Raw genomic sequence first — 16181 nt, forward strand, 5'->3', positions numbered from 1 at the left:
GTCTATGCTAGTTTTTAGCGCATTTTTGAATTTTTTTTCAAATAGGTAGCTTAATAAGACACTTTGTTCGGTCGGTCGGTCGGTCGGCTGGAACGCGAGATCTCGAAAACTAGACATCGTAGAGAGCCCGGAATGGTTTTAAAAGATCAGTTCATAAAGTTATTGGCGGTCATTTAGAAGTTTCAAATCAACACATAAATACTATAATTAACAATTTTTCATTTTCATATACAACAACAACAAAAACAACAACACGTTTTTTCATTGTTTTTCAATGTTTGTCGATGTTTTTACAGTGTTTACTGAACAATGTTTGAATTTTTTTTTACCGTTATGAGGTTTGAATTTGTGGAAGTTTTATATGAATTTTGTGTTTTTGGTCTGGAAGTGACCTGGATCTTACTGGATCTTGTGTTTTAAATCTGGAAGTGACTTATATCTTACTGGATCTCGTTTTTTGGGTCTGAAATGACCTGGATCTTACTGGATTTCGTTTTGTAGATCTGGAAGTGAACTGGATCTTACTGGATCTTGTGTTTTTAGAACTGAAACTGACCTGGATCTTACTTGATCTTGTGTTTTAGGTCTGGAAGTGACCTATTAATCAATTACTGATCGCTGGGACAAAAATGCGCTGAAGTCACTCGATAAGAACGTGTCTTTTGTAGTTTTTTATTGAATCTTTCTCTAGCTTAACAGCTCTTTATTTATCATTTTTTTTCTTCTCTTTCTAGTCAGTGCAAAAATAAAAATGCGACTCGTGTAAGAAATGAATGCAATGACAAATTGAAGAGTCTTTTGAGTCAATGCTTAAATGGAACAGAAATTGAGGCATTCAATAAAATTGAAGACATCGCAAGTCGTCTTTCTGATGTCATTTGTCGAATTGATCAAGATGAAATGAAAAGTATGAAGCAATTTATAGCTCTTTTTTAGGTTATTGGTTCTAGCATCAATTCTAACATGTCATTCTGGTTTGGTCGATATTGTTGCATGACCTGTCAATGTTGGCTAGACACATGCATCAATCAGTGATTGTATATTGTGGATGTTAAGTAAATATTTTGATGAAATTCATTGACTGGGAAACTGTTTTGATAAGATATTGTTTGCATTTTAATATCAAGTGTGGGAATCTAGACAGAACTGATTGGAAACTATGTATATATTTGTTATTTGTAAACTGTCTCGTGTGGCTATACTCATTGAAAAGAAGCATAAAGTTCAAGTAATGTAAACAAAACAACTTTGTAACTGAGATCGGTCTGTGTTGGGAATTGAACTTACATCGTAAGAAATAAGAGAGTTACAGATTTTTGATTTGCTGTCTAACCACTCAGGCCACAAAGGCTTTAGTCTCATATACACAGATTTTCCTATGCATTCCTCTATACTCAAGATTCAATTCCAACTCCACAATAACAATCGGAACGGAATTCATATCGAATTTCCTTGAAACTAAGTTTTCAACAGTCTGGTTTGGGAAATTGCAGAATTTAAGGATATTTAGATCTTTGGAACGTACCAGAGCTCGATATTGACTCGAATTATATAATGAAGTCCAGTTAAATTAGGTCTACTTTTCCATACAAAATCCGAGTCAACTTCGATGTCTAGGTCATACTAAAAAATAGGGTTCGTCCCAGGGTTAGTCCAAAATTACAGGCCTGTGAAATAAAAATGCAGGCGTTAAGCCTTGGACGAATTATAAGGTATAGCTCAAAAATTCAGACATTTGCATCAAATGCAGAATTGAAGCTCTTAGTCAAACTCTAAACGAATTACCAATTTTACCGATATAAAGGCACATGAAACTTGTAAAGCCTGAAATGATATCATTTGAAGTCCATATGGCTGCTTAGAGCCTTAAAAGTCAAATTGAGGAGTCTTCTTCATTTGTGTCGTTCGGGCAGTGTAGTCAACGCCGGTTATGGGGGAATCCCTGTGATTTTGTGAGTCTATCAAACCAGACAAGGATATAACTAAAATCACAGCTTATCCCTCATAAGGCATCCCTGCTAAATACAGTACTTACCCAAATATCCCAATGGCATACCTTTCATGACTCAATATCTCTCTTTATAAATGATCAATTCAAGTAACATAAAAATTAATTAAGCTATAAAATTACTACCATTACCATACCTCCGTACATCCCAATATAAATTCCCAAAATAACCTCCTTCTACACCTCCCATAACAATATTTCAAAATTCAATGTTCAAAATCATTACAGACTTCTTCTCACAAAAAGGTCAAGAATGTATGATAGACAATGTAATCACCATTGGGTATTGCTATCTCTCAGCCATGCCAGACAATGTACATGAAAAGCAGGAGATGTTGTTCAATCTCATGGAGGGAAAAGAATGCACGTAAGGCTTTTGTGTCAGTGGTGGGCAACCTGTGTGTTGTGGTAGATTTGTGGTTTTTTGGAAATGCCATGAACCGTATGTTGGGTGCGGTTTTGATCAGAGTTGCAGAACAGGCTAAAACCGTACAAATTCTTGATAATTTGTATGGTTTTGTAAGTAAAACTCTTCAAATTATCAATAATTTGTATGGTTTTTGTCTGTCACAAGTGCCTGCTTTGCAACTCTGGTCGTAAACAGTCACGAATCGAGTTGCAGAACAAGCAACTGTGACAGGCAAAAACCGCACAAATTCTCGATAATTTGTATGGTTTTGTAAGAATTTGTACGGTTTTGTAAGAATTTGTACGGTTTTTGCCTGTCACACGTGCCTGTTTTGCAACTCTGGTTTCGATCGAGGCTTACTACCAAGGTGTGCCACGCCACACAGGTTGTCCACCACTGGTCTTCATGCTAAGTCACATAAACACTTCCTAAAAAAATTACAAATCTCAACAGTGTAATTGATGATATTGAAAATTGTATTATGACTGGAATAGACGCGTGCGAGGAGCAGTCTGTATCACATATTTTTCATCTTCTATTTAAGCATTTTCGTACTGAACTTTTATGCGACAGCATGCCAGAGGTAATAATTTATCATTTGGCCGTAAATTGAAACGGAAATTAGCATTAAAAGTAATTTTTCATCTTGTCTTTAGGACACTCGAGTTGTCTCCAGTGGCAGCATTAATATCACAGGATGGATCAGTGATTATATAAAAATATCTTCATTTCTACTTGCCAGTAGGTTTCTTGTCACGAAATCGTAATTTAATTTGTCTGTGATACAGCAACTCTCAGTCCGGTGTGTTCGCAAGTCAGTCCGAGAAGATTGGAACTACAAGGATTGAACATGGAACTAAAGAAAGAGACAATTTATCACATTTTGATAATAATAATTTATATATAAAATTTTTCGGTGTCGGTTAAGTGCCATGAAAACACATGTTTGTTCTTTTTTTTTTGTGTCTACATCTACAAGATGTATGTATGTACATACGTATAAATGACAATAGAAATGATAAATTTATCGCGTCTGCAAACCATTTAGATTTTAAATCACATTCATAACATGCAATAATAATCATATAAAGAGATTCTATTGGGTTATGGACATACATACTTTCAAATAGATTTGACATTATTGTAATAATGACAATAATAATGATGATTTATTCAATAAAATTTTAGTTTTTTTTACTTCCAGTTCCACTTTCCCTTCGATTTTTCGGATCATAATCGAATTCGAACATTAGATTTTCGAAAAATTCGAACATTTCGAAAAATTTAAAATAAAAATATTTCGAACTCAAATTATTTTAAAATATTACGAAAAAAAAGTAAAAGTAACGGTCAAAAAAAATTTGAATTTTATCAGGAAAATTTTTTTGAACAAAGTAACAGTCGAAAAAATTTGAATTTTACCAGCAAAAAATTTTTTAAAAAAAGCAACGGTAAAAAAAAATTTGAATTTCAACTGCAAAAAATTTTGATTGTAAAAATAACGGTCGAAAAAAATTTGAATTAACTTCAAAAAATTTTTTGACAAAAGTAATGGCAAAAAAATTTGAATTTTTAAAATTGCAAAAATAACGGTCAAAAAAATTTTGAATTTTGACTTCAAAAAATTTATTTCTTAAAAAAAAATAACGGTCGTTTTTGAGACATCCGCACTCTGCATAATAAATTCAATATAGTTGGAACACAAAACTTTTTCGGCACCTGATACCCAAAAATTTATCGATTCTGAACAAAAATTTTATGCATGAGGAATGTCAACATCGAGTGATGAATAGAATCTGAATATTTTATCTAATTGATTAGTTTTTCATAGAAAATTCATTGGCAGTCAAAGCTAATAGATAGCACAGCAGTTGTGTAGCAACTGAATTTTCAATTTTCGGAGAAATGAATGGAGGGGAGGATTTTGTGGACTAATGGCAATATAATCGAGTTTCTATTAATTCTGATTATTTGAGGAATACTAGGAGTCATTATGAATCAATTTTGATAGAAACAGGGTCCAATTAGTCATTCTTTCATTTAACTCAGTGATGAGCAAATTTTATTTTTCGCGGCACATTTGTTGGGCCGCGCCACCCAAGTTGTTCCTCACTGGTTTATTTTTGAACAGCTCAATGCCTTCCGCAAATTTCAATAAGCAATTGAACAAAAAGAGATATAATCAGGCATCATGTTAAGCTACTATTCAGGAACCTTAATGTCTTGCAGTTACAAGCGATTAAGACAAAATGTGACTGTAGCTTAGTGACTACAATGTGCATTTGCAAACCAGACATTTCATGGCAAGTTACACAAATGTCTAAACATACGTCTGAGCAACACAAAAGAGCCTGATAGGCAATGTGACCGCAATATGTGATAATGTCCAAATGGCTACCTAACGGCTGATTTTGGCTCATTCGTACAACAATCAATGACATTTGCCGCATTGTGCTATTATGGTTAATTAATTGCAGCCTGATTTACTCAAGAACAATTTGACAGAAGTTATACTAAGGTAAATCCATCAATTTCTAATCAATAACTCAATCTTTTGAATATCTCGAGCCAGTTGTAAGCAACCTGTGTGCTGCAGCATAAAACTGTTTGTTTTTCATGTTGTGCCGGGAAATACCTTATGGCGTTGAAATGTATCATTGCAAGAAAGGTTGATCACTACTGCCTTTTAGTTCACTTAATCTATATAAGTGGCAGGCAACCTGTGTGCTGCGACACCCTAGTGTGTTCTCAAAATTGTATGGAAATACCTGAAACTCTGCCTTGAACCATTTACAGTGTTCGGTATCAGTCAAGGCATTCCACCAAGGTGTGCCGTGAAAAACAAAAGATTGATCTATATCAATCACCCCCTGCCATTCCCAATACCTGACAACACACCTGTACATCAGCAATATAAATTCCATGTGAATTGAACTAAATGCAAAATTTTTTAATAATTTCAAAAATTTCCAATTTAAATTCATTTAATTGATCGATGCATCATAAATGAATTCATTTGATGTGCTTGTCAATATTAATTGATGTTAGCACACATTTCCACCAAAAGTGTGCTAGAACAGCTTCAATATGATCCAACACTTATGGTGTTATCAAATTTGTTGTTGATTTGTTTTCAATTGAATCAATTTAAAATAAAATAAACTTTATTGAAGCTGTTGTGTTTACCAAACTTTTACGGTATGCTACATACTTTACCGTATTATGTATTTAAAGTGTGCTACATTAGTCTTATTTTGGATAAATGTTGACATTTGGATTAACTTTTTGCACATTTTTTTTAGATTCTTTTTCGGCACACTTTGAATGTTTCGCGTGACATATGTTTGCAGCTGCATATTGTTTCGCAGATGTTAGTTGAAATTAGCGAAAATTAATGCTTACACAAATGCGAATACGACAGCATTCACGCGATATTTTGAATCAGTTTTGATGTAGATATTCAAATCTGGATTTCGAAATTGTCAAGGGGCAGTCAAAGGATAGTCAAGAATTTCTCAGGAAGTAGTAAAGGAGATATCAATAGGATAGTAATAAACGGGCTATCTATTGGAATCGAAATCGATCCAAATCGCTTCTAAGTCCAAATTCAAAATTTCAAAGTAACTTTTGATACCAAGATAGCACGACCCATTACATTGATCTAAATGGAGCAAACTACGATTAACCGACTCTTTACCTTGTTTCAAAATATCACGCTGACAATCAAACGACTAATCTCAGCCCGTCCAACTTGAGTTTATCTCAAACGATACAAAATTTTAAAGGGTAGTCGTATGAAATTCATACGGAAGCCTATTGGACTCCAGACTCTGCGAATTTTTCAAATGGCTGCTATGTAGAGCTTTGAGTCAAACAGAGTAGAAAAACCCTACATGACTTACTTCACTACTTAAGATCAATTTCCTCTTTAGACATCTCCTGAAGTTGCCTCTATCACTGACCTCCGTTAGCAAATTAGCGACACCAAATGACATGTTCTCTCTATCGATAGCTTCTCTCCATGAGTTCTTGGACTTGTTCTGCTCGCAAACTTACTACAACTAAAGTTCTAGAGTTTCCCACAATATAGTCAGAGTAGGACTCGAACCCACGCCATCTTAATTACATGTCAAGTCCTCTTATCTACTGAGCTACCGGAGGTTGCTAGAGAGTGTGGCACAAAGCTTACTTAAACCTTCTGTCTCTATACAATTATCATTATCATTGATTATTATCTATGCTCTTCGGTCCATTGGACTCTTGGTCACCAATCCAACAATATGTATCAATGTAACACACCCGAATGGACAAAAATACGTTACAAAACTTGATGTAAAGTTAATGTTTAGTTGGCGACTAGTTGTAACGTATTTTTATCCATTCACAACAAACACATTGAACAGCTTTACAATAATTTCCAACTTGCTCCATCCATCCAAAGGTTAGAAAATAAAAAGGAATTTCAATAAAAAAAATGAATTTACTCCAAATATTTTTTGCACAAAAATCCACTCATCCACACAAAAAATCGAATCGAAAAAATTCCCATCCACCATGCATGAGTGCAACTGAGTGCAATATATAGTGCAGTCAAGATAAAATATCCGACAAGAGAAGAAAATAATTTGATAACAGGAACTACAAATGCTTTTGGCATAAATCAAAAAAAAAATTAATTTTTAAATGCTCGAAATATTTATTTTATGCTGCATATATGCAGATATTTAAAGGTCAGCGATGAAAACATTCGAACTTTATTAAATTTATATCCAAACAAAAATTCCAGAATAACAATTAACTTTCAGCTTTCCCCATGATGACATTTAAGCATACAGCAGAAATTTGTCAACGACGTTTGGATATGGCAACAATGGATACATATGCAGCATAAAGAAAATGGTTACAATTTACATAGAAAATAATAATAACAGCAAAGCACGAATATCCTGCTGTTCATTGAAAATAGTTATTTTTTTTTTTTTGGAAACTCTATTCAGCTATAATAGTCGTAGATCCTAAAGCATTATATACACTGAAAAAAATTCATGTGAAAAGCCGTGCAATACATATCCGATTATTATGATCTCAAAATGCACATATTTTCCTATATCCATGCCAGGGGCGTATTAAGGGGGAGGTTTGGATATATGGTCGAGCGTAGTCCGCCTCTGGCTCTATTGTCGAACGTAATCCTCCCCAGACTGTATAACCGAGCGAAGTCCTTCCTCGGATATATGACCGAGAGTAGTCATTCTCTGGATATATCTCTGAGCGTAGTCCTCTGACTATTTGATCGAGCGAAGTACTTCCCAAGCTATATGGCCGAGCGTAGTACTCTCTTGACTAAAATACTGAGCGTAGTCCTTCCCTGACTATATGATCGAGCGTAGTCCTCCCATGGATATATGACCGAGCGTAGTCCTTTTCTGGCTATATCACCGAGCGTAGTCCTTCCCTGATTATATGACCGAGCGTAGTTCTCTCATGGTTATATGACCGAGCGAAATCCTTCCCAGACTATATAACCGAGCGTAGTCTTTTCTTGGCTATATAACCGAGCGTAGTCATTCCCAGGCTATACAGCCGAGCGTAGTCCTCTCTTGGCTATATAGTCGAGCGTAGTCCTCTCCTTTCTATATGGCCGAGCGTAGTCCTTCTCCGGCTATATGACCGAGCATAGTTCTTCAATGACCATTTGGTCGAGCGTAGTTCTTCATTCGCTATATGGTCGAGCGTAGTCCTTTCTTGGCTTTATGACTACACCCCTGTATCAATGCTGCATATACAATCCCTCTACTAAATTCATCCCATTCATCGACAAACAAGCTTTCATTTTTTTTTTTTTGTTGCTGTTCTGTTGAACTTTTTGCATTCAATAGACTCAAATAATTGAGTCAAAATAAACACAATATTCTATTTATCCGGATAGAGTTTTGTCAAGGTAGCCAGCAAATGCAAGGTGCAAGGTGAAACTAAAGTTGAAACTTTTTTTTTTTAAATCACCAATGTTGATGAACATGAACAAATCTATGTATATCTTTAGTGTACAGGATGAAAATAAATGAACACAAATGAAATTTAATCAAAACCTATTTGAAATGAAAATAAAATTTTACTTGTTCAAGTTTTTCAGTTCAGCTTGTTCTCTTTAGTTTTGTTGTTTGTTGATAAAACACATTAAATTAGTTGAGGAAGTCTTGGTGGATTGATGGAGTGGATAAAGCGCATTTGTGAGATGAATATGACTCGATCGTTTAGCAGACTAATATGTCACTTGAAAGCTAAATTATAAGAATATTAATCATGTGATTAAGACTCATAAGTGCAATTTATCGTGTTTTTAATCCATATTGTCTGAAAGTGCAGCTTATGGCTGTTAAAGGTCATGAAAAAATTGTTTTAGTTGAACTCATTTAAGCTTGATTAGAAATTGATAGCACATACCCACAATTATTCTCCAATTTGAATGAACAAATAGCTAGAGTGCATTCAGATGCAGTATTTTTATTGTATTACACCAGTCAGCAAGCAAGTTTTAATCTTAGTTTAGATTTTTATTGATTATAGTTGGATTATAGTTACATCAATGATTTTAACTATGCTCCGCGATACCCTACCCCAATCAACAGTAAAGCTTCTTTACTAACACCGAATGGAAGCCGCTTCTGTGTGCCATTCATATGGTTCTCAAAGACAGGCGGCTTCAATTTGGTCTAGTAAAAGAGCTTTGACAGCGTCTTAAAAGCTCCAAGGCAAAGCTTTTTCATTTTCAGAAGTTTGAGATTTCTTGTCACTTTGGTGATGATTCAAATTGCAATCAATTGTCGATTGTAATTTGGTTCTACTTACTTACTTACTTACTTGCTTACTTACTTACTTACTGAAATCATGCTCCGTCTTAGAATCTAGGTTGCCACAAAATGCTTTCCATCTGATTCTATTGTTGGGTGAATCGCAAAGCTTGTACAAATTCTCAGTTTTGACATCTTACTGGCAATCTATCATTTCCGTCCTACGCTATATTGCTCTTGAAGCACCAAGACGTTTTTTCCTTGTGTATTTCAAGCAAGGATAGTATAGTAATCTTGTGTCTCTCCCCAGCAATCACACTATTTTGTTCTAGTACCAATTAGGAAATTTGGTTATTTTCAGTATGATAACGATAATCAGACAATTTCCACTAACAAATCTCCAAACACTGGCACTATTTAAAGAACACAGCATCCAAGTCAATTCAAGTCAAACTGCATTGTTAAATCCACCAACCCATTCAGACAACATATTGAAAATTCAATATAAATTCACACATATATCAGCAACATCGAGTGCAAAAAAAAGAAACAAATTTTCCCTTGTTCGAAGTTGCATATGATTGAAATTTAATTTTTTTTTTCTCTCTCTTCCTCTATAACATCCTCATTCCTCATCAGATATAAAATATATATATCAACATAGAGAAAATATGCCATATTCAGATTATTGAATTTATTTTATCCTACTTTCACTCATTGCTTTATGTATGTATGTATTGTATTGGATGTATAAAGGAACCAAACTTCTAATTGATTTATTAAAAATACAAAAGAAGTTGTTCCTTAAATTTCCATTTGAACGATTGAGTTTTTTTTTCTATTTGTGATTCAATTATGAAACAGAATTTGCATTTCCCAAGCACTTCCACTAACAAAATTGAGACGAAAAGCAAAAATGTGCAGTCGGAAAATATTCACTAATCAAATAAGTTCCTTTTTTATATGAAAATGGATTTATTGAAAGCAGAAATTGGATCCAATTATTCACTCAAAAATGCAAATAACAGAGGAGATTTTTGTTACTTGCTGTAGAGAGGTTTATTAACGGGCAGTAGAGCTATGATGAACTTGAAAAAGAAATTCAGAAATTAATGGATTATTTAAGTGATTAAGAGAGATTTTGAGTGATTTTTATAGAGGTTGGAGATGAAAGTTCCTAAATTGGCATGTTGATGGTTGCTGTAGCAGTTAGTCATGGATGTTAATGGAGTCTAATTAATGACTGAGTGATTAATCCATTTCCGTTTTGGTGTAACGTTCATTTAAGATTTGAATAATATTTTTTTGTACATAGTTTAACACCCCTTTTCTAGTCTATTTTAGATTTCCAACCCTGTGTAATGTTGTGAGCAATCGAATCCTACTCATGTCTACAACCACTTCTATATTATTGATTGAAAATCGGCTCACTACCTGGGAATCGCAACCACGTACTCTGTTCACTCAAAGAGTTCACAGATTTCCAAATTACTGTCCGCATCGACACTCTTTCATTCTTTCATTACTGTTCTACACCAATATGTCTTTAGAAGCTTACAACAATTCATTCAGCTTAGACACCACAACCTGATAGTCGATCTTAAGTTCCTTAATTACTACACAAATATTACAGATTAATCATGCTCCGAATGCTGGATGCCAAGATACTATCATAAATGAGGAAATGGGGAAGTTGGGTATCTGAAAATAAGAAAATCAAAAATTCACAGTTTTAAGTTTAATCTAGTATATTTATTAACATTTTAAATTATTCAGAGTGTGCCTGTCTCAAAAACGACCATTAATTTTTTCATTTTTTTTTTTTTTTTTTTTTTTGAAAATTCAAATTTTTTTTGACCGTTACTTTTACTATTCTTCGTAACGTAAATTTTTACTTTAAAATAAGTTGAGTTCGAAATGTTCGATAATCTAATATTCATTAATTATAATTATTTTCAAAAATTTCCTCAAAATGTTCCTCAACTCGACTAATTTCTTCATAATTTTCAACATGATCGTCAATGTTTTCAATATTAGTATCTGCATTAAAGGTAAATATATCATAAATATCCTCAAGAGAATTTAGATTCTCAGCCAAAAGTGGCATTGCAATTGCATTTCTGAAGTCTTCAACACCCATAATTTCACTTCCAATGTCTTCATCATCAAATTTGAATCTTTTTTCAGCCATAACTTCATCAATAAATCTTAGAATTTCATCTGGACTTCCATAATCCTCACGTTGTCGCTTCCGTCCTGCTGATTGTGGTTCTTCATTTTCTGATAATTCAAACTCATTTTCGTGGTCAACATCCTCACTTGCAGTCAAAGTAGTCAGAGTAACATCCAAATTATCTGACGATCCATCACAGGAGTCATCGTCCATTTCCTTCTTTAGTTCCTTAAATTCTTCTTCTAATATTAGCAAATTTTCAGTCAATATTTTTCTTGTTTCTTCATGCTTTTGGTTTGTAACTGTCAATTCATTTCGAAGACGTCGATTTTTACTTTCTAGTTTCCCAATTGCTGCATATGCTTGTGCTACAAATTCTTCAAATAGTTGCTGATCATTTTCGAGTATATTTTCGAAATTTTCACAATCTTTACAAAATTGCTCTGGATTTTCAAAATTCATTTTGGCATTTTCTAGTACTGCTTCCAAAGATTCAAGGCTGCTCATCATTTGAATGTTTTGCTGCAGAAATGAAGCTAATATATCGAACCCGTCTGTTGCTTCCTTTAGGGATTCTTTTAAGTCAGACACAACATCAGTTTCTTCTCTTTGGGCATTCAATTCATCGATGGATTCCTTTGAATAATCTTCGTTGATCCTTACGATTTCTGTCGATAATTCCTCAACCTTAATTGTCAGCATCTCATTACACTCCTTAAGTTGTGCTTCATTCCTTATCGACATTTCAAGTTCCGATGACTTTTCATTCAATATTCCCTCCAAATTCTTAACTCTTGCTGTTGATTCCATTCGGTATCGTTGCAGTTCCTGAATATTTTTCTTCAAGTCAGTCGTCAACATTTCAATTCGATTCTGTGCCAATGTCCTTTCATGTATGAATCTCTTTTCTTTAAATTCAGCTTCTGTTACACGATACCGAATCGCTTCTAATTGACGGATGGCTTCACATTTGGCATTGGTTGATTCCTGAAGTTGTTGACTTAATTGGTTGGAATCATGTTGAAGTCTTTCAATTTCGGTGGTGCGTTGGTCGAGGATCGTTGAGAGATTTTCACGATCTTGGATGGACTGAGCTAGTTCGGTACTTACTTGGTTTAGTTGGGATTTTAGGTCAGCGATGGTTGCTGAGTAGTTGATTGGTGATTCTTGAGATTGATTGATGAATGCTGGTGATGGATCGTTGACTGCTGATGGTGCATTGTTTCCACTGATTGGAACTGTTTCGGATGAAGTAATTGATGCCATTATTGTTATTTTTTGATGAATATTTTCAAATTATTGAATGGTTTTTTTGAATTTTTAGTTAGATTTTTGATAATTTTAATAAAACTTTAAGGTTTTGTTGTTTGTTTAACACTTGATCTGTATGAATGATGACTTGATTACACAAACTTGACATTTTATACACCAAAAAGGTTGAACTTTGTATACAAACTTCTCAAAAATTGTGCAAAAAGTTTCTGAAAGTTTGACAATCTCTAAATAAGTTAATGTACAGCTGTATTCAGGTAGAAAATATCAAATTTAATGCTTATACACAATATTGACTAAATATACCGAAAATCTGGATAATTAAGAAATGCTTGATATCCTTTTCGATTGTTACATCGACCTTGGATGAAATCCGCAAGTAAAACAGCGACCAGGAGCTCAAGAAGCTTGTTAGCACAGTACAGTGATGAAAGAACACTAGCTCATCATACAAACTATGTGACAGAACCACCAACAAAGTCAATTAGAAAGCATTTTCGTGTTTACTTTTTAAACTCCAAAAATCCGTTACAAACAAAAAAGCCATATTTATATTAATTCTGATGCATGTTTTCTTTCAAATAAACAATGATCATTTGAGTCTTAATTTCATGGAATTTCATGAAAAAAATTGATAATTTTTATTAAAAAAATAACGGTTAAATATTTTTTAAATTTTCGAGTACAATTTCGAATCCTTCGAAATCAATGTCGAATTCTTACAAAATAGAAAGCATTGTATTGTATATTTACTTATACAGTAAGTCATTAAAAACCTAAATTGTCACCATGCTACATAATCCATAGCAACTAAATTCAAATATATTATTTTTTGATCATTTAACCTTAATTAAATTCAACATTCAACAATAAATGTAGATTTCATTTAATAAAACAATTCAATCCCATTCAATTCCATTACCTATTGCCAAAAAGTAACAATATTTCATTCATATCAGCAAACCAAATTTCCAATAAATCATTCGATTGTGTAAATTTCTCTATTTCATAATGTAATGATTTATGTAAAGCTTCTTTTGAATTTCCCATGCTGCTTTTTTTGGTACAATCAACTTCATGCATGTGTAACACATAAAACTTAATTGAATTTCCTCGGAAAAATCACAAAACGATCGTAAAAAACTTTTCATGTTCAAAGGGCCAAAAGGGAATCTTTTTTAATATTTTTTGTTCTATTCACAAAAAAGTATAAAATAGAATTAAAAGGCATTGGCAAGAGCATGAAGAAATGTTTTTTAATCTCATCGTTTATATTCATGTTGAATATTTCAACATACATTTTGAGGATATAAATGCTTTGGTGTAAATTATCGTTTTCAAACAGTTTTATTTGTTATCATTTAACCTGCAATCGTTCCTTACGTTTAGTATACATGTAATATGTACTAATGACTCTCGTTTCCTATTTTCATTCCTATTGCTCGGATACATAGCTAGGGGAATTGTGCTGATATGATGTCCAGTCTGATAGTAATCATGTATATATGAGCAAAAGTCGAAGTCGACTTGGATTTTGTATGAAAAACTCTAGAATTCGCAAAGATTTGCAGGCCTGCAGTTTTTTTGCATCTATGCACATCTAATTTTAGCAAACCCTAGAAATCTCTAATCAATATGAAATTCGGATTGACTTCGAGCTCTGATTTTGACTACATAGATTGAATATGAAGATATTAACCCGAAAGACACCATGCGGAAAATTGCACTATTCGCTCTAAAGATGGATCAATCAACCGTCGCGTTGCCGTCAGGACAACTTTGCTTATTATAACTAATGTGGCGACTTAGCAACTCCTAAGACAAGATCGACGACAATACTTGACAGAGACGTGTTCAAAGTTTGACGTTGTGCTATGGATAGACAATTGCTATAGAGTTATTCGAGACAAATCTTCCAATTCCTCAATTACGAAAGCGGCGTGGTTAGAAATGAAATAATTTTGTCGTAAAATGGGAGGAACCGGAAGGGAGTTGCGTCCATGTATGGGTGGATGGAATTTCTTGATGTCAAAACTCTGAATAGATTGAAGACTTTCGGGCAGTGATGCAAAACAGACCTCTGTCACAGGCAAAAACCATACAATTAGATGCTAATTTGTATGGTTTTGTAAGAAAAACATTTGGTGTACATGGTTTCACACCTGACACCGCAAAAACCGTACAATTTCTTAATATTGTGTATGTTTTTCCTTACATCCAAACCATTCAAATTATCAAGAAATTGTACGGTTTTTGCCTGTGACAGGTGCCTGTATTGATATTCTGCTTTCGAGAATCTAGGGATTGATGATAACTCTATGGTAAACACCCCCGTAACTCATGAACTCACCCCATTAACAACAACAATTTTCCCCATACTAAATAAAAAGAAAAAAAAAATGTTTTAAAATTCAATATGTGCACTCATGATGTTGGTGATTATGGTGGCTTTGAATGAAAAACCATTATGCTTCCTTTTATGTCATTGTCGCTACCATATTGCATACAATTTTGCAATTCTTTTGTAGTGCATGTCAATGCATTGTAAACGTACACAGCACATATATAAATATATCAATGGCAAAAGCACATTTTTTACAGTAATGATGCTCGACAAAAGGCTTAAAACTGCAAACAAACAAGCAAGCAAACAGACAGGCATGAATGCAATTAAATATCTTAAAAAAACAGTCATGAGCTTTTCATGATGACCAAACGGAACATAAATTTGAGTTTTTAGAGTAAAAATGATGTAGGTGCAAGCCTGATGTCGATTCTGTTTGTCTTTCTCACCCATTTATCTCTTTTTTTACGAACTTTATATATAGTCCTTCCTTTTTTGTTGGCATGAATGTATGCCATGCAGGGACATACAGAACATAGTTCGAGATAAAGAAACAAAAATCCAATTAAAAGCTGAAACAAGCAGCGCAATGGGGTAACCGAATGTCTATCCGCAACGAGACATTCAACCGACCAGAGCAGTAGTAATCAATCATTGTATATGCAGCACATACACAGAGACTATAGAATCCCGAAAAAAAGCAAAAATTCTGCTTACTAGATAAAGCATGTCGCGTGACTTTCCATACCAGTTTTATGCACATAAAACTATTTCCGCCTTTAAGGGACAAACTTAAACATTTCATTTTTAGATCCTCTCCATTTTCACTCATGTCATTATTTTTGTGATGACAGTAAAAATCCATTATTATTTTTACATCATCCACATATAAAAAACCTCCGCATGGTGTTGTGCGTTTACTTTATTTCCATAGGCGTCAAGCAGGAATAGATATTGTTGTGGGAGTTTTATGGTGACAATGGATATGGAACGCATTGGGTTTATTGTGTATTGATATGATCATGGATTCATTAGAAACTTTGTTGCAGGTAGAATCTGTTGGAAGGGGTGGGTGGAGTCGATGGGAAATGTTCCATCTAATTAAATCCGAATTTTCCAACTTACCGGGTTGAAAAAATAAGTTACCCCAAGGAGGGGAGATAATTACCCCGGGGCGAGAGAAG

The 16181-nt window shown here is 33.9% G+C and overlaps 1 protein-coding gene across 1 annotated transcript; it reads right to left on the minus strand.

The window, feature by feature from the left end:
• Positions 1–11147: 11147 nt before the first annotated feature.
• Positions 11148–12647, minus strand: LOC139085755 (nucleoprotein TPR-like). The gene has a single exon (XM_070633899.1). The coding sequence runs from the start codon at positions 12645–12647 to the stop codon at positions 11148–11150; it is 1500 nt and encodes a 499-aa protein (XP_070490000.1).
• Between the last annotated feature and the right edge of the window lie 3534 nt (positions 12648–16181).

Source organism: Chironomus tepperi, unplaced genomic scaffold (assembly GCF_022539635.2).
Source record: "Chironomus tepperi strain 1889 unplaced genomic scaffold, CSIRO-AGI_Ctep_v1 contig_82, whole genome shotgun sequence".
NCBI classification, from domain to species: Eukaryota; Metazoa; Arthropoda; class Insecta; order Diptera; family Chironomidae; genus Chironomus; species Chironomus tepperi.

What these genes read in the sequence shown, in the direction of transcription:
- LOC139085755 (XM_070633899.1), bottom strand. Translation starts at nt 12,647, where the DNA reads ATGGCATCAATTACTTCATCCGAAACAGTTCCAATCAGTGGAAACAAT.